Source organism: Chanodichthys erythropterus, chromosome 6 (genome assembly GCF_024489055.1).
Source record: "Chanodichthys erythropterus isolate Z2021 chromosome 6, ASM2448905v1, whole genome shotgun sequence".
Taxonomy (NCBI): domain Eukaryota; kingdom Metazoa; phylum Chordata; class Actinopteri; order Cypriniformes; family Xenocyprididae; genus Chanodichthys; species Chanodichthys erythropterus.
This window is the reverse complement of record NC_090226.1, coordinates 35,379,680-35,398,988: the sequence shown is the minus strand read 5'-3', so window position 1 is coordinate 35,398,988 and position 19,309 is coordinate 35,379,680. Positions and strand designations below refer to the sequence as shown.

The window sequence follows — 19,309 nt, the reverse complement described above, 5'->3', positions numbered from 1 at the left end:
GAAATCTAACAACTTTAATCTCAAGATGGTTTTATTTTTTTATCATTGCTTGGCCCTAATCCTCTTCTGTAAAAATGAGCTAAATATAGCAATTTAAAAAAAAAAAAAAATAAATAAATCAAAAGGTTTGCATTGAACATTGAGATAAGTAAAAAGCTAAGAAAAATATGTTCTAAGAACGTTTTGCCAACGTTTCCCTTAAGTAATGAAAACATTATGTTCTCTGAACATTCAAAACATACTTTTATTAAAATATTTAAAAAACTTTTTTTAAGGCAATGAGACATTCCATTTTACAAGCATTATGAGAACATTACTTCTGAATTCTCTGACACATTAATTTAAACAATATTAGACAAATATCGAACTAAAACATTTCTGGAAAAAAAAAAAACACTTCATGAATTATGCATAGATAATTTGTGCTAATGTTTTAAAGGATTAGTTCACTTCAGAATTCAATTTTCCTGATAATTTACTCACCCCCATGTCATCCAAGATGTTCATGTCTTTCTTTCTTCAGTGGAAAAGAAATTGAGGAAAACATTCCAGGATTTTCTCCATATAGTGGACATTGTGACCTTTCCAACATGATTACGTCATGCGTGGAGCATCACAGAGCAGTGCAAGACGAGCATTTGTGGTTAAAAAGTATATAATGTTTATTTACTCTAGATTAGACTCTTATTCCTCGTCTGGGATCATGTAGAGCTCTTTGAAGCTGCACTGAAACTGACATTTGGACCTTCAACCGTTGAACCCCAGTGAAGTCCACTATATGGAGAAAATCCTGGAATGTTTTCCACAATTTCTTTTCCACTGAAGAAAGAAAGACGTGAACATCTTGGATGACATGGGGGTGAGTAAATTACATGAAATTTTCATCCTGAAGTGAACTAATCCTTTAAGAACATCATCAGACTCATTCTATTAATGTTCCCTGTTCATTTATAGTTTTAACCTTTTACAGTTTCACCAGTCATACCAAAATTGCTGATTTTGTTCTCAACCCAAAGCAGATTGTGAAAGACATGACGGACACAGCAGTGGAAACGAACAAAAAAAACTAATGACAGATCAGTCTTCCACTTCCCTCTGGAAAACGCCATCAAATCAAACATCTTTTATTATCCGAGCTCCCTCACTGTGTACATCTATAACCTTCAAACATCAAAAGGAAGAAGTGTTCCCGTCCTGTCCAGCTGGAAATGATATTTTGTCAAAGGAGATATGCATCTACTGCGGGGCGCAGCGAAGTTCACGTTTTGCAATCCCAACAGGGTGTGTTCAGAGACACACGCAATAAAAGCATGATGTAATGACTGAAAGTAGCTTTGCGTGTTCTGGAACGGCACGCACCCTCCTGCAGGAGGAAGACATTCATTGAACACACACACCGAAGAAGGCGTGCGACGACTTGAACCAACAGCGCGTCAATCAAAAGTGTGCAAGTGGGAAAACCACACAATTAATCCACAAGTTAGTTTGAAAATATTTATTTACAAACTCAAATACACTTGACATTTAACGGTTTACATCATGCCATTTAAAATGTATGAAAGAGCTCCCTTTTAAAATCTTTGTTTCATATTTACATACATTTTGTGAATTAAAGTAAAAAATTAAGGCTGATTTGAAGTCCTGACAGAGAACAGTAAAGCAAAAAAAGTCCCTCGCAGTTTAAACAGATTGTGCATAAATGTAAAAGTCGACATATTTAAGATCAGAATTCGAGGCAAAAAAAGAGCAGATCTTTGGAAAATAATCTAAGAAAGTGTTTTATTTGCTCGACGAGGAAGAAGCGGTCACGTGCGACCCCATATCAGTGGTTAAAATGAACATATATTCAGATTTATCCGTCATATATCTGCTCACAGTCTGTGGTTTGTGTGTGTTTTCAGTTCTCTTTCACTGCAGTCCTACATGAACAAATGTTGGAGACATGTGTGGCACTCCGGAAGATTGTGTAAATCTGAACTCATTACCAAGTTTTTGATGATGGCCAAAAATGAACCACAGTAAAACAGTGTCTAAAAGTCTGAGACACCAGTTCTTGAAGCTGGAATCAGCAGTATTTCTCCTGAAATGAAAGCATTTGAAACTTCAACGGAAGCAAAAAAAGTTTTTATTTTGGCCCAGTCAGCTAGAAACAGAACGTCAGTCCTTTTGTTTGTTTGTTTGAATCTTTACAAATGTAGTCTCAGACTTTTGGACACCGCTGTATTCAAAATTAAATATGGAGTGTCACTTTTATGTCCATGTCTTTATCTGTAAGGACCATGAATGCAAAAATCAGCTGCTAAAGAACATGTTCACAGTGGTACTGCCCTCTCTAACCAGCGCCGCCGCAGCAGACACAACGCCGAAACGACTGGTTTCTCTGTCTGTCACAGTGCAAAGACTTCAGAGCAGTAAACCAAAGCTCAGGATCACGAACTCAGACTAGTACAAGTCCCTCATGATCTCCTGCAGGAGCGGGTGTAAGCACCAGTCCACCTCCGTCTCCTTCATCAGCTGGATCAGCTGGACGTGGTTGGTCACCAGCTGCCGCAGGTCCGTCATCTTCTGCAGGACCTTGGCGAAGAGCTGGAGCGAGTCTGGATGGTTGGTCTTCAGCTGCAGCTCCAGAGAGTGAAGAACCGTCTCCTGTAGATCCTCAATGGGCTTGACATTCAGCAGTCCGGGACGATCTAGAGGAAGACGGGAGCAAAACCACAGTGCTTCATTCAACCAGGAACTAAAAATAGACCTCACAAAGATTCACTTCAGCTTCTCCAGTTTGGGTCATATTTCAACACAGAAAAAAAATATGTAATAACAGTAATAGTAATCTAATAGTAATTCTCATTACTGTGATTAAAAAACAAACAAACATCACATTAAAAAGCCTGTTCTTATTATTGGTATAATGTCAAAATGTTCATATTACATAATAAAACATGATGATAATCACACAAATTCTCATTATGTGTTAAAAGCATCACATTAAACAATGGAAACTCAATTTTCATTATTTATATACAGTAAATCATAAAAATAATACAAAAACTAGCACAATGAATACTTATAATTTTAATTTACAAATATTCTTTAAAATATTTTAGCATTTTCAAATAATGTATCATTGTCACAATGAAAATTATCTAGTATTCATTTTATTTCATGTGATTTTTATTCATTTATAATAATATAAATATTACTATTTTGAATTAATTTTTATGTGTATACTTTTTTTTTTACATTTTAATTTCAGTTAAAGTTTTAGTAATTTTGTAAATAAGTTTTTGTTTAGTTTTTTTTTTTTTAAATACATCTATATAGTTTTTATTAATTCTTATTTCAGTTTTAGTTTTTGGTACTTGAAGTTAAACTAAATGAAAATGGGAAATGTTGAAATATAATGTTTTATTTATTTATTTAATTTATTTCAGTTAACATTTATTACATTTAATGTGATTTCTATTCATTTATAATTAATATTATGATTTTTATCGCTATATTTTTATTAATATTTTGAATTAATTTTCCAATTTACATTTTAATTTCAGTTAAAGTTTTAGTAATTTTGCAACTTTTAGTTTTTAATCTTTCAAAATGCATCTCTATATTTTTATTTCAGTTTTAGTTTTTTTTAGTACATGAAATTAAACTAAATGAAAATGGGAAATGTTAAAATAATATAAAAATATGTATTCATTTATATATTTTATTTTATTTCAGTTGACTTTTATTTATTTAATGTGATTTTTATTCATTTATAATTAATATTATTTTTTATCACTATTTATCAATATCTTGAATTATTTTTTTATGTTTATATTTTTCATTTACATTTTAATTTCAGTTAAAAATTTAGTAATTTTGCAACTTTTAGTTTTTGTTCTTTCAAAATACATCTATATAGTTTTTATTTATTTCAGTTTTAGTTTTTGGTACTTGAAGTTAAACTAAATGAAAATGGGAAATGTTGAAATAAAATGTTTTTTTATTTATTTATTTTATTTGATTTCACTTAACATTTATTTAATTTAATGTGATTTCTATTCATTTATAATTAATATTATTTTTTATCACTATATTTTTATCAATATTTTGAATGATTTTTTTATGTTTATATTTTCCATTTACATTTTAATTTCAGTTACAATTTTAGTAATTTTGCAACTTTTAGTTTTTGTTCTTTCAAAATACATCTATATAATTTTTATTTATTTATTTATTTTTTATTTTGGTACAGGAAATCAAACTAAATGTAAATGGGAAATGTTGAAATAATATACAAATATTTATTAATTTATATATTTTATTTTATTTCTCTTGACTTTTTTTGAAGTATCCAAAAAAACATTTTTTTTTATGGTTTTTATGTTTCAGTTATTTGTGGTATTTTGTAATATTTAATATTTGTTAATATTTGAGGTTAATTTTCACATGTTTTGTCATGAGTTTGAATCATCAGCGCTCAAGGTTGTGATTTTATTGTGTTCATGCATCGATGAGCAATAAAGCTAAATGATAACCAGCGCTTTCAGAGTCTTGTGGTTTTACCACCAAAGCGTCATGAAATAATCCTAGTGATAATAACATCAGATCGGGGTTGAAAAGGAGCCGAATACGAGCTGCCGACTCTGGTTTCACAGAGATTGAGGTGTGACGCTCTGGTTGAGTCAATGAGCTTGTGGTCGCACCTGAAGTAAAACTGCAACTGAGGTTAATGTTATCTCTGAACAGATGAAATCTACCAGATTTGGCTGGTTGAATCGAGACCCACCTCCGCTCAGGATGATGACGGCCAGGAACAGCGCCATGTCGCTGTCGTCCAACTCCAGCATGTTGAACTTGACGGAGAACTCGAACTTGGGCTCCATCATTTCACAGAAGGGTTTGCGCAGGCTCTTGAGGAACTCGCGGGTCATGAAGATCTGACCGTAGGAGATGAGCGTGCCGTCTTTGTTCATGAGCGGAGCCATCATGATGATGAGCACCTCGATGACGCCGTACTTCAGGAGCGTCACTTGGTCGTTCAGGTCCAGGTTGACGAAGCCCGGGATGCTCTTGGCGAATTCGGTGACTTCGCTGACGGCTTCGGCCGAACGCGACTGGCAGCTGTGGAAGAAACGAAGCTCCACTTCACGCATGATGCCCATGTCGGATCTCCGGTGCTCCTGCATGGGCATCTGCCGGCAGTTGATCATGTGCTCTCCTTCCATCAGAGACTTCATGTCGTGGATGACGAAAGGCTGTGAACAAGAAGACCGTCCATGAGAAGTGTACGCTTCCAAAGCGCAACAACTAGATCTATTTTACTGAATCCAGAAGGTTTTAAATATATTTAACTACATATAAAGGTATTTTAAAGTGTCAAAAGGTCATTCGGTTTAACCGTCCAAAGGCCAATACAGCCATTTCATTAGTGATTAAAATATCTTAAAATGTAATAAATGTATATATTTTTTATTCTGGCATGATTTTATAACATCATATATCAAAATGGTATTAAAATTATGTGTAGAAGTCGTTGCTTTGTTATGAGAAAGAATGAATTTCATTGATGTCATTCGGAGTAACCGATATAAAGGGACCATTTTGGATCAAGTCATGTGGTCAGTATCATGTGACAGGATGTGACATCATTCAGACACCTGCAAAGGACCACATGGTCATGAAGTAAAGTAACTAATTCTCTCTTAACTATTTGATAAATTCATGTTTTCTCTTGATCATATGCATGTCCCGAAACATCAGGTCATTCGGTGCAACCGCTATAAAACATGGAAAATGTTGTAATATTTTAAAAACTTGTACTAAATATAAAATGTTTTAATGATTGTCCTTTTGCTAGATATCAGCCTGTTAGCATTGTTTGAAAATATCGTCATTCGGTAAAATCGAAATTTTGGATTTTTTTGGTGACGAATTTTGTCCATCTTGTAAAAAAATGACAAAATCAGTGTTAACTGATTATAAAAACCACATAGTCTCATTGTTAACACTTAATAAAACTTCAAAATTAATTATATGTGCATTTATTATATCTACACTTTTAAAGACGTCATTGGTCAGTGACTCATGAGTGCATGTCTTGGCATTGGCTGAATAACTTCTCAAGGTTTCTCTCAAGCGCCGTCGCAGAGATTCCGGCTCAAAGCATGGAAGGAATCATGAGTCATTGTGTATCAAAAAGTGTTCATAACTCAAGAGCTGCTGCCAGCTAAAGGTTTCTCTTTCAGGTCGAGGTCAGAAGTATCTTGTTGAACAACTTTGTTTTATCTACAGTGGGTACACTGGGAAAAAACTTGGTGTAGGATATTTTGAAACACTTTTTACTGAAAAATCACATTTTTTGCACCTGATGCTTAAAACATCCAGTGTAATGCACAACACTGGCTGCGTCTGAAATCGCTTATTATTACGGATGCTGTAGGTCACATGACAGTGACAACATGGCGGCTGTAGTATGTCCGGATTACATTCATACTATATAGAACATTCTTTTAAGTGCTTATCATGTGATTTCGGATGCAGCCATGAAGGAGCCTCTACCGCCCCCTTGAGTACCGGAGTTTATTACAGCGGGGCTGTGAGCTCATAAAGCACTAGTGTTTGCATACTGAATGTGTGTTGAGTTCTCTATAGTACGGTAATATAATAAAATATGACTTCAGGAGGGTCGATCAGTGTCACTTGGATCCATTTCTAACCATAAATCCTCTCAGTGTTACTCTCGTATCAGAACAGAAAATCCCCGAGCTGATCTTTTGTTTCGTGTTAACTTCTGCCGAGCTGGCTGCAGGAGCGCATATGCCCAGGACGCTTCTGATATATATAGAGTTATATCTACACTTTCATATTTTCTTTCTGCAGTCTGTGCCTTCATAAATATTTCCCTCTGAAGACAGCAGATGTTTGGTATCGCTCGCTGTGTTAGTCAAAACAAGCATCGAACAGCCTTGGTCGTATCTCTTGTTAAAGTCACGTGACGCAAGAGCTGTGCGGTGCGTTTGAGTTTAACTACCGTCAACAGAACAGAAATGTTCTTTTTTTTACTTTAATTATTGCTGTGTTTATATAAATACAATAAATTCAAAATGCATGCAACTTACTGTTATCTAATGAAAGCGTGTTTCCTTATACTTGCTTTAACCTTAACATTTTAACATTAACCAGTAAATAAGTCTTTCATTTTAGGAATGTTCTTGAAACAATCTGAGAGTGAAACAATATTGTTTTTATGATTTGTTTTGCACAGGATGACGAAATCATGGCGTGAGGTTATCTGTGTGTAGAGCTGCATGACGGGTTAACGTTGGAAACCTGAATTTCTGCCTAGGCCACGCTTCAAGTGCACTTTATGTTGCGTCTAGACAGCGACGGCGCTACCTGTGATGGTTTCAAATGTCTGCACCTGTGAAAGGCAGTGTTTAAAGAGCACATATTCTGCTTTCTTTGCTTTCTTTAGTGTGTGATGTTGCTGTTTGAGCATGAAAAAGTGTCATTGTTTCTGAACTCCATCTTGAGTTTTCTTCACAATATTCCTCATTTAAATAATTAATGCGCAGAATAAAGGGGCGGGGCCTGGTTGTGTGTGTTGAAACTGGCGGTTATGGTAAGGGGCGGGACATTTCCCAAACACCAATCACAACACACCGCTCCAGCCGACCAATCAGAGCACATTGTGCTTTTCAAAGGAGGGGCTTCATAGAGACAGAGTGTTACTGACAGACTGGGAAGAGAGGAGCTGCAACAATGGAGAATATGAGGAAAATAATCAACATTCAAGCAGGAAAACCTAAAAACAACATCAAGACCTTGAGAAACTGCATAATAGTTCCTCTTTAAATGATGCGAAAGAACGCATGTAAGGGAAGGCTCTGGACTCACTGCGTTGTCGCTGGTCTTTCCTGACAGTATGGCTCTGGCCTTGGCTTTGGTCAGGGGGAAGTACTTCAGATAGGACTCGTACAGATGCCTGGCCAGCGCTCTGAGATCGGCCGATTCTGGGTGCATGTGGTCCACGTCGGTGGAGAACTCGGCCAAGAGCTTCTCTTTCTCGGCTTGGGGCATTCGACCAAAACGAATGGCTGGGAAAAAAGCAAACAAACAGACAGTTGAAAACCCCCAAAATCCCAGATCCATCATGCTGGCAGTCTTTGCTCAACGGCTTCGGTCTGTGGGGATGTGTGGGAGTTTGTTTTCAGTCTTTCAGTATGTTAGCGCAGGTCATTACGACCGATTCAAACATTCTGCAGATTTTATTCTGACAGCGATACAGTGTTTCTGCCATACACTAAAAAAATAAATGCACTAGGATTTCCTTTGAAACAGTTTTCACTCATACACTGATAGTAGATTTCACAAATGGACCACAAAACCAGTCATAAGGGTCAGTTTTTGAAACTAAGATTTATCTATCATCTGAAAGCTGAATGAATAAGATTTAAATAAGCACGTATGGTTTGTTACAGCTATTACAACTATTTGTTAACTTTATTACTGAGATACAAATCTGGAATCTGAGGGTGCAAAAAATTAAAAGTATTGAGAAAAACACCTTTAAAGTTGTCCAAATTAAGTCTTTAGCAATGCATAATTTTTGATATATTTACAGTAGGAAATTTACAAAATATCTTCATGGAACATGATCTTTAATTAATATCCTAGTGATTTTTGGCATAAAAGAAAAATCATTCATTTTGACCCATGCAAAGTATTGTTGGCTATTGCTACAAATATACCCATGTGACTTATGACTGGTTTTGTGCTCCAGGGACACAAATAAAACAGTAACACATTAGATTAAACATGAAATCTTAGAAATATATTTTATTAAAGATAACTCTTTGTATTGACCTGATAATATATCATTTGAGATATTTAGCACATTTTGCGCTTAATCTGATGATTCATTCAGTCTCTTTGTGTTTTTGTAGACAATCACAATATTGAAGTTTCTGTTCAAGATCGAGCAATGATCCTCGAGCGCACGTGACTCAGTGATGACGTCACTGAATCGGACGAGCCCCTCCTGGAATCGTGACATTTACTCTATCAGATACACAGAGACACGCCCTCGTTATATATATAATAATTACATAAAGAACGGGGAAGGGAAGAGGTACTGAATTTGGCTTATGCATAAACATGCTCAGTCACCAGAACATTAAAACTATCCCATCACTTTCATGCTTTTTGACTTCATGCATCTGTTCACAATAGCTTTGTTTGGCCTTCATTGCTTTTACACACTAAACTCACTTGTGTATTTCTACCATGACAGATTCTCTATAAGATTCTCAAAATACACACATAATGATGGATGTAAAGAGGATTGTGAAGATATTCTATGTATTGTTTCATGTTGACTGTTAGTTATGAATGTGTTCAGCTTGTTTGATGTTTCTAAGATGTTAATAAACAATAAAATGACCTGAACGACACAACTTTTTACAAGGTATCATTAGACCTGCTAGATAGGTATGAAAAGCATAATATGAATAATCAATAATATTTAAATGAACTATTATTAAAAATAAGGTTCTCTATAATAACATTATGGTTCTTTATAGCACTTTGTTAATTCAGCTATTTAATCTTATTTAGAAGCGTTTTTTCTCAAGAGTGTGATTTTAGACAAATTGAAAAAAAACATGATTTATAGAATTTATAGAACAGTCGTTTCACTTTTACAGTGAATAATCCAACGGCAGCATTCTTCGAAAACTTCTCCTTTCGTGTTCCAGGAACAAAAATAAATAAATAAATAAAAGCAATATGGTTTCAGAATGATTCGAGAGTGTCAGAATGTATGGGTGCACTATCCCTTTAAGAGCTGAAATGTAAAATATGTTTGAAAATAAAGAATTATCAGCAGAGATCACATGACAAGGCCTGACGTTTCTAATCAGACAATAGCATCTAATGCCAAATTAATCTGTGCATGGCAATCTCGACTTTGTGAAACCTGTAAGTATTTCCGTTGAATCTAGGACAGCCGGCGTCATCAAAGGCAACAGAAACAAGGACATACCAAGTCGTAAACCCATCTAACCATTTTGCGAATCAAGCTGAAAATAATGTCAAGCTGAACGTGAGCTCTCAAAAACTTTAACAACTGCTGAAATGTGGATTTTTAAGCGTCTTCCGATAAACCTTCAGAAAATTTTTAGCCCAGTTAAACAGGAAACGTGAAAAAGTGCCCTCGATTTATTGAACAAATAAACATTGTTTTTTTTACACACCTTTGATCGGGATTGTCTGATTGCGTTATTTGATTTGGGGGTTGGGAAGCGCTGATGTCTGAAGTTTCTATCCCACAAGGCTTTGACAGAACTTATCTAATATCCGCAATGGTAAACGGTTGCTTTCACGTATATATGCCCTGACTTGCAGCAGAATTATGCTGATTGATATGACATATTCATTACTATCACGCGTTTAGTAAATTAGCGCATGCCGAACTACCTTTCTCCTCCTGTACGGTTTGGCTGGAGGCCAGAGCGAGTGACACAGCATGTTTGTGGCAGACCGTCCACGCTTTCATGAATCATTGATAAAAGACAGAGGAGTCAAATCCCTGCCAGATTTCAACCAACCACTGCAATGTGCGTGAAAAGACCGAGAGAGAGAGAGAGAGAGCGTGCGAAGCGGGAGGAGGGAAAAAAGAGCAAGCCAGTGGGAATGCGGCAAACTGATAACGCTAAACTTGACTGACCTCGCTGGATAACACCTGAACCAGCTTCAGTGCGCTCAGACACGCTCCACACACGGGGAAATTCAAGAGACTCACTGTAAGAGCCTTAACTGAAGAATGCACAGTGAAAAGATACAAATAAAATGAAAAAGAGGAAGTGAAAAAATGAAAGAAAAAACAAAATAGAGTACACAGATAGATAGATGATAGATAGATAGATAGATAGATAGATAGATAGATAGATAGATAGATAGATAGATAGATAGATAGATAGATAGATAGATAGATAGATAGATAGATAGATAGATAGATAGATAGATAGATAGATAGATAGATAGATAGATAGATAGATAGATAGATAGATAGATAGATAGATAGATAGATAGATAGATAGATAGATAGTATGGTAATGACATGTGGTGTTCCACGCTGAGGTGTTTTAACCAAGACTCGTGCGGTTGCAGGGTTGCAAGTAAGGTGTCACTCTGCCTTTAAGCCCAGAGACAACGAACACACACACCGACGCACACACACGCACATGCACACACGCACACACACAAGATCTCTGCACGTTCTGAAAGAAATGCCACATATGTTGCAGCAGGAGACCACACAAAGGAAACAACAAGGCATACGAAGCAAAGCGCAGTTGTCTCAGGGCGTAGCGTTCAGAAGAGTCTGTCTCGAGTGGTTCAAACAGAAACCAGTTCTGTGAAATGGCAGGGCCTTTCTCATGAGCGCAGGGTTCATTTCAGACCCATCTGTGCACTGCGGCACCTCACCGTTGTGCGACATGCCAACCATCAGGCACTTCTGAAAGCGGCAGTACTGGCACTTGTTGCGACTCTTCTTGTGGATGCGGCAGTGCAGGTCGCAGTGGTCGTAGACCAGCTTCAAGCGAATGGTTCTGCGGAAGAATCCCTGCCAAAAAAAGAGAAAAAGGAATGCCGTGAGGAAGGAAGGGGAATAGGCTTTCCTGAAGCCTTGTTAGAATTCTTTAAAAACATATCTGATCTATTCAGCTCATTGTCAACAATCACAATAGCAGTTCCTATAGACCTGAGGTCTGAACGCTCGACAGAACTCAATTCGGCGCTAACACTGCGACGTGACAGTTCGGCTGATCCTCTAACAGTGTTTTTTTTAGTTAAAGGTGCACTATGTATGTTTTTTTCCTTTAAAATTAACAAAATTTAAATACATCACAGTCTAGTCTTTTACTCTTTTACATTTAGTCTTACCCTGATTCACTATGGTAAGCCTTTTATAGTGTTTATATTTTAGACCTGTTTTTTGTGGGAAATCGCGTACATGCATCACTCGCCGAACAGAGGATTTATTTTAAAGGAAATGCCGTGTCTGTTAATGGATAAAGCTACAGTCACGTCTTCAGCTTGAGATCCTCTTCATCTAAACTGGTTAAATCTCGAGCAGAGAATGTTTTATGAGCAGCAGGAGAATCATATTCAGAGCCGAAGCACAACCAGAACAATGTTCTTCTGCGAAATGCAAGCAGTTTTGTTTTTTAACCACTTTTTAAAGGAAAAGTTCACCCAGAAATAAAAATTCTGTCATCATTTATCCACCTTAAAGGGTTAGTTCACCCCAAAATGAAAATAATGTCATTAATTACTCACCCTCATGTTGTTCCACACCCGTAAGACCTTCGTTCATCTTCAGAACACAAATTAAGATATTTTTGATGAAATCCGATGGCTCAGTGAGGCCTGAGCAATGACATTTCCTCTCTCAAGATCCATTAATGTACTAAAAACATATTTAAATCAGTTCATGTGAGTACAGTGGTTCAATATTAATATTATAAAGCCACGAGAATATTTTTGGTGCGCCAAAAAAACAAAATAACGACTTATTTAGTGATGGCCGATTTCAAAACACTGCTTCGGAGCGTTATGAATCTTTTGTCGTGTCGTGTGTCAAACCGCTGAAATCACGTGACTTTGGCGATCCAAATCATGATTCGACACACTGATTCATAACGCTCCAAAGCTTCCTGAAGCAGTGTTTTGAAATCGGCCATCACTAAATAAGTCGTTATTTTGTTTTTTTGGTGCACCAAAAATATTCTCGCCGCTTTATAATATTAATATTGAACCACTGTACTCACATGAACTGATTTAAATATGTTTTTAGTACATTAATGGATCTTGAGAGAGGAAATGTCATTGCTCAGGCCTCACTGAGCCATCGGATTTCATCAAAAATATCTTAATTTGTGTTCTGAAGATGAACGAAGGTCTTACGGGTGTGGAACGACATGAGGGTGAGTAATTAATGACACATTTTTGGGTGAACTAACCCTTTAATGTCATTCCAAATCAATGCATGCTTCCATGGAAAAATGTGGAAAAATGTACTGGCTGCTCTTTTCCATTGGACTGAAGCTTTCAAACTTCAACAAGCACACAAAAGTATCATACAGGGTTATGGGAAATTAAAACTAAAACAGTAAAAAAAAAAAAAATGTTGCTTGAAATAAAAATAAAATGTATTAAATTTCAACTATTAAATTTCTGATTTTCATTCAATTTAACTTGATGTACTGAAATAACAGTGAATAAAAACTTATATAGACAACAAACTAAAATTTTAACTGAAATGAAAACATAAAATATAAAAAAACTATAAAAGTATCTGAATTATGCTAAAATAACACTTTAGTTTTGTGTGAGTCAAGATTTAAATCTGCTCTGAGAACGAACCGTTTCTGTCTGTGAGTGAGATCTTGAGTGAATTGATTCAGTTCACAGAACCTGAAAAATGATTTGTTCACAAATCAGATCCAATTCTGGAGGTCAATGATTCATTCGCAGCCGTTAACAGAGGAAGACGTGCAACATAAATTCAGCTCTGTTCCTTACACAAAGACTCCTAAAAATAAAGGTTCCTAATTGGCATTGATGGGAAGAATCCATGAAAGATTCTGTACAGTGGAACGGTTCTTCTATGGCACTGTAAGAGTGAACTTTTATGGTGAAGCTGGAGAGCTTTAACTCTGTGTCCTGTTGTGTTCACTAAAGAAACTAATATGGGTTGAACACATTATTTAAATCAAGTCAAAAACACACAGTGCTGCTCTCCGTTCCCTCTAGTTATGCTTTAATCTACTGGCCCTTTAAGAGATTTCCATTCATCATGCCACTCGAGTCATTACGCACCCAAAGATAACCTGAGGTCTCATGATAGCAAGCGTTTATCTAAATAATACATCATTAAGACAGACAAGAAGGGCCTGCTTTGGACTTTGGCCAAAAAACAATTCTTGTTAGTCTTGACACAAGGTCATTCATAAGAGTAGAATGCATGTGCAAATGTTATGAAAACCCACATGATCGGACCTCAACAAACACGCGCTTCTGAACGAGCGCTGATTTCCACCGCCGCGGATTCTCAAGCGCATCCGTTAAGTGGAAACAATACAGGGTGCAAAAAGACGTTGAATATCTATTTTTGGTAGACATTTTCATATACTTGTGCAGTCAAAGACCCGCTCCATGCAGTATTTTTAGTATGTAAAAAAATACATACCAATGTGAGAACTATGCACACAGGAAAGAGCCTTTTAAAAGAGGATGTTTTCATGCATTTACTCTGCCTCTCAATCACTCCACTTTTAAATTTAGAAACATCGTAGGCCAAAAATATATATAGTAAGGTGCAACACCATGGCTTTGTATTGTTCAACAATAAATGAGTTCACCTGGTTGGCTGAACCCATCTTTAAGGCCGTGGAACAATACCGCTCAATTTCTCTTGTGGTCGAACCATTTTTAGTAAAGCCATAGTAGGAACATCCCAAATTTAGTACGTTCCGAAATGTGTTTTTCAGACAAACACACATTAAACAGTTCTGGCGAAGTCCTTTCATTCTTCAGAGAACGCAGCACATCGAGCGGGGATGTGGTTAGCCGCCAGATTTGCATTTTTTTAAAGGATCATCCTGTTGCAAAGTCTTCACATCAACACTTTTCATCATCAATGTTTGGCGTGATGATATCTACACTAGCGCTCGAGAGGTCGGGGTCGGTTCCTGAAAGAGTCTCTTCTGCATTTATTTGATCAAAAACACTGTAAAAATTGTGAAATATTTTCACAATGTAAATCAGCTGTTTTCTATGTGAATATATAGTAAAGTGTAATTTATTTCTGAGATCGAAAGCTGAATTTTCAGCATCATTACTCCAGTCTTCAGTGTCACAAATCATTCATGCTGCTCAAGAAACATTTCTGATTTTTATCAGCTCATATTTCTGAACTTTTATATCATTAAACACTTTTGATCAATCTAATGCATCCTCACTGAATAAAAGTATTAATGTCTTTCAAAGAAAAAGCTGTCCTGACCCCAAACGTTTGAACGGTAGTGTATATAATAAATACGTTTGTTAAGCGTGTACGTGGAACTCTTTTTAAGTTTCTGTGAGATGTCTCATCAAAACCACAGATGTCGAGTGTGTGGGAAATGTGAGCACCTGAGATGTCTGGGTCACCCACTCAAATGATTATTCTTATTGAGACATATCTTTCTGCCCATACATATTTCTGCCACAGTGGAAACTTGCCGGGGGTTTGCGGTTGAAGTGACAGACAGGTTTAGGTGTATCAGGCAGGGCATTTTCAGACTTATCTGCATGTCTGAGAATGAATTCGATGTTCGATGTTCTAAATTTGTCAGAATGACTGGAAGAGCGTCGCATCTTCCGGGTATTAACGCATCTGATTGTTCAAAGCCTTTCTCAATTAACCGTGCTGTGTGTGTGTGTGTGTGTGTGGGTGTTGTGGTGTGCTGGTTAAAGATCTGAGCTGAAAAGTGAAAAGTGGTGAGTTTGAACCCCACAGGAGCTTCACTCTTAGACACTGAGCTCCCGGCTCCTCCGGAGGGATTGTGTGCTTCAGCTCTCAATCTCTACAATCCCTGAGCTGGACAAAAGGTCCAAAACAGCTGCATATCAAACATCAGATATCTTCTGATCGTGTGTGATTAGGCTAATATCAACATATTTCACTTCCAAATCTACAATGGGGTTCACATTAAAAATGTGGTATTTGAGCCTGAAAGTATTAAATGTAGTGCTGTCAAAATGAGCATGCAATTTCAGTTTAAGAATATTAAACGCAGATGTTTTTTCCTCTCATAATTTGGCTAGCGTTACATTATATGATCACACTTTTATTCACACAAATGCCTATAAACCATTCAAGAGGCACAAGACATGTGCTTTCTGTAATATGGAAGGCCAAAAGGTTCAAAAACGTGAATTTTAACTTGTGTGCGCAGAAAGACGTGCGCCAGTATTGAGTTCTCTTCCACACTTGAACAAACAATAACACACAGAATTATGCCAAAATGCCCGTTTTGTCGAGTGTCCTCATAAGAGCAGTCTTTTACCGCCTTAAAAAATTAGATGCGCGTCAGATCTGCGTCATGTTCAGAAACTCTTAAAGTGACAGCAGCCTAATAAACCAGTCGCTGTGTGATTAATGTTCATCAAAGAATAAAAGGAACTAGGGCTGCAACGATTAATCACTTGCAAAATAAAAGTCTGTTTACGTAATATATATATATAAATATATATATGTGTGTGTGTGTTCTGTGTATAATAATTATGTATATATAAATACACACACATACAGGTATAAAGTTTAGAAATACATGCATGTATTATAAATATATATATATATATTTATATATATTACATATAAACATAATTATTTTATATATAAATATAAAATTTTTCTTAAATATATACATGAATGTGTGTGTATTTATATATACATAATTATTATGCACAGAACACACACATATATATGTTACGTAAACACAGACTTTTATTTTGCAAACGATTAATCGTGATTAATCATTGCAGCCCTAAAAGGAACAGATAAATAAGGATTAATCTATATTTAATTAATCACTTACGCAGTGAAGACTGTAAAGTGTTTGATAACTTTATTCAATTTCTGTATATTTCCACAGGTAAATATTTATTATAATGTGTTTGTGTGACGATTGTTTTAAGTTCAATTAAGTGAAAAGTTGTTATTTTTAAGCCTAATAAATGTTAAACTTGATAACTTTTAGTTATAATTTAATGTTGAATGTCTATAATTAATGTTTTTCATAGAGACTTCAGTAGCAGTATTAGTATCAGTGATTCTGGCATTCAAAAGGATGCAATTAAACAATATTTAAAATATACTGTCTTTAAGTTGCTTCTACATTACTGTGTAATTATTACAATATAGGAATATTTAAAACTCCAATGTTACAGAAAAATGTGCAATTAATTAGTTAATTTTAATTTAATTGATTGACAACACTAAAACTTAAGTATTTGGAACAATTTGAAACTATTAAACACTGTAATGCAAAGAAATATTATACATAATGTAACAAAGAAGAAATATTTCAGTGCATGTATGGAGGTGATTAATCAATGACGTTGATCATGTGACTCTTTGTAAAGGTGCTCAGATTACAGTAAGGTCAAGTACAATGTCATACATACCAAAATATCATGATTGTGACTGTGATATAATTTCGTAGTTAATTACTAATAGTCATTATTATAATTTTATATATATATATATATGTATTTAACATCTGACAAAAAGATTATTACATTTTTAAAAATTCAGGTCTGGATTAACGACAGCTGGCTTCTGTTTATGTTCACTGACCAATGTTTATATGTGAATAAAAGCCTAAATTCAATCAAGCGATTGAGTCTCTTTAGAAAATTTGGACTAAACCGCTTGATTCATATGGATTAGTTTTCTGTTCTCTTTATGAACTTTCTGAAGTGTCAAAGTCTCAGTTGTGTAGCTGTCAATGGAGGGACAGAAATCTCTCAGATTTCATCAAAAATATCTTAATTTGTGTTCTGAAGATGAATGAAAATCAAATTTGGATCGACATGAGGGTGTGTAATTAATGACATTATTTTCAGAAGTGAAACTGAGGGAGGTTCTGGCCGTACCTTGCAGCCCTCGCAGGCATGAACACCGTAATGGAAGCCCGAGGCCTTGTCTCCACACACACGACACTCGATGTTCAACACGGAGGCGGACGGATCTTCGTGAGCTTTGGAAAGTGACAGGCTGTTTTCTGCAAACTGTGGAGGAGACTCGGGTTCGAGTTTGATCGAGTCTGAAACGGATCAGAGGAAGCAGCTTTAGAGTAAGAGTCCAACACAAACATGCATTAAACAGATACTCATTTCTAAACTCATAAAAGCGTTGAATGAATAGTTCACTCAATAATTTGTTAATGTATTTGAAAGAGTCTCTTCTGCTCATCAATGCATTTATTTGATCAAAAATACTGACAATTCCAATGTTTTCTATGTGAATATAAGTGTCATTTATTCCTGAATTTTCAGCATCATTACTCCAGTCTTCAGTGTCACATGATCCTTCAGAAATCATTCTGATATGATGATTTGATGCTCAAAAAACATTTATGATTATTATCAATGTTGAAAACAGTTCAGAAACTGTGATACACTACCTTTCAAATGTTATAAAAAAGTATTACTTTTATTCAGCGAGGATGCATTATATTGATCAAAACTGACATTTATAATGTCACAAAAGATTCTGTTTCAAATAAATGCTGTTCTTCTGAACTTTCTATTCATCAAAGAATCCTGACGGTTTCCACAGAAATATGAGCTGATAATAATGATAAATGTTTCTTGAGCAGCAAATCATGTCATCAAGGATCATGTGACGCTGAAGACTGGAGTAATGATGCTGAAAATTCAGGAATAAATGACACTTTACTATATATTCACATAGAAAACATTGGAATAATATTTAACAGTATTTTTGATCAAATAAATGCATTGATGAGCAGAAGAATTACTCCAAACTTGAAGTGTAAATGTTGTAATTTTTGAGTGAACTATCCCATCATCCCACACAAGCTCTTTCCTAAATGAGAGCGTCTGGCTGCAGTACTTTGTGCGTGGTGCGCTCTGTATCCGCTGTCGTCGGCGGCGTAGCTGCTCTCGTGAGCTCTGTAGATGCTCTCCTGCGTCCTGTAGTTCTCCTGCGTCCTGTAGCTGTACATGTGCGTCAGATCCATCATGTGCGGCATCTCGTTCTGCGGCGGACTCGGCTCATACTCGATGCCGGAAATGGTGGTGTAGTCCAGCGTGGAGAAAGGCTTCATGTCCAGCGAGTGTGAGCTGTCGTCGAGTTCGTCCAGTTCCAGAGCGCTCAGGCCGAATCCCACGGGCCAGGCGAACGTCTGCGTGTCCACCATATCTGCCAAAGAAACAGCCACTGCAGAATGAGGCCAAAGGCAATTCTGTGTTCCAGTAAGAACATCAACAACAGGATTTCCAAGATCATTCTCAGCCTTTTCTTCCCAAGATACCTTGTGTTTAGTGCGTCATTCGATTTGCCATTCAAAACACTGAAATGACTGTGAAAAATCTAAATAAACAATGTTTGTTTTAATAGTATTTTGCCTTGATGTGCAGAACAGATTTACTGGCTACAGAAATTGTGTTTTTTTAGAAAACATGATGCATATCTTAAAAAGTCATCACAATACACTGTGTTTGGGGTAAAAAAATACAAGTAACGCGA

The 19,309-nt window shown here is 36.1% G+C and overlaps 1 protein-coding gene across 1 annotated transcript in view; it reads right to left on the bottom strand.

Annotated features, from left to right (window-relative positions):
- Positions 1 to 534: 534 nt before the first annotated feature.
- The window catches only part of pparg (peroxisome proliferator-activated receptor gamma), a 34,097-nt gene continuing 15,322 nt past the window's right edge, over positions 535 to 19,309 (bottom strand). The window contains exons 2-7 of the mRNA XM_067388793.1: positions 18,674 to 18,982; positions 17,692 to 17,861; positions 11,473 to 11,611; positions 7,882 to 8,081; positions 4,772 to 5,240; positions 535 to 2,690 (exon numbers count right to left, since the gene is read on the bottom strand). Coding sequence (XP_067244894.1) covers positions 2,443 to 2,690; positions 4,772 to 5,240; positions 7,882 to 8,081; positions 11,473 to 11,611; positions 17,692 to 17,861; positions 18,674 to 18,982 — 1,535 coding nt within the window. The 3' untranslated portion in view covers positions 535 to 2,442. The remainder of the gene's footprint in view (positions 2,691 to 4,771; positions 5,241 to 7,881; positions 8,082 to 11,472; positions 11,612 to 17,691; positions 17,862 to 18,673; positions 18,983 to 19,309) is intronic.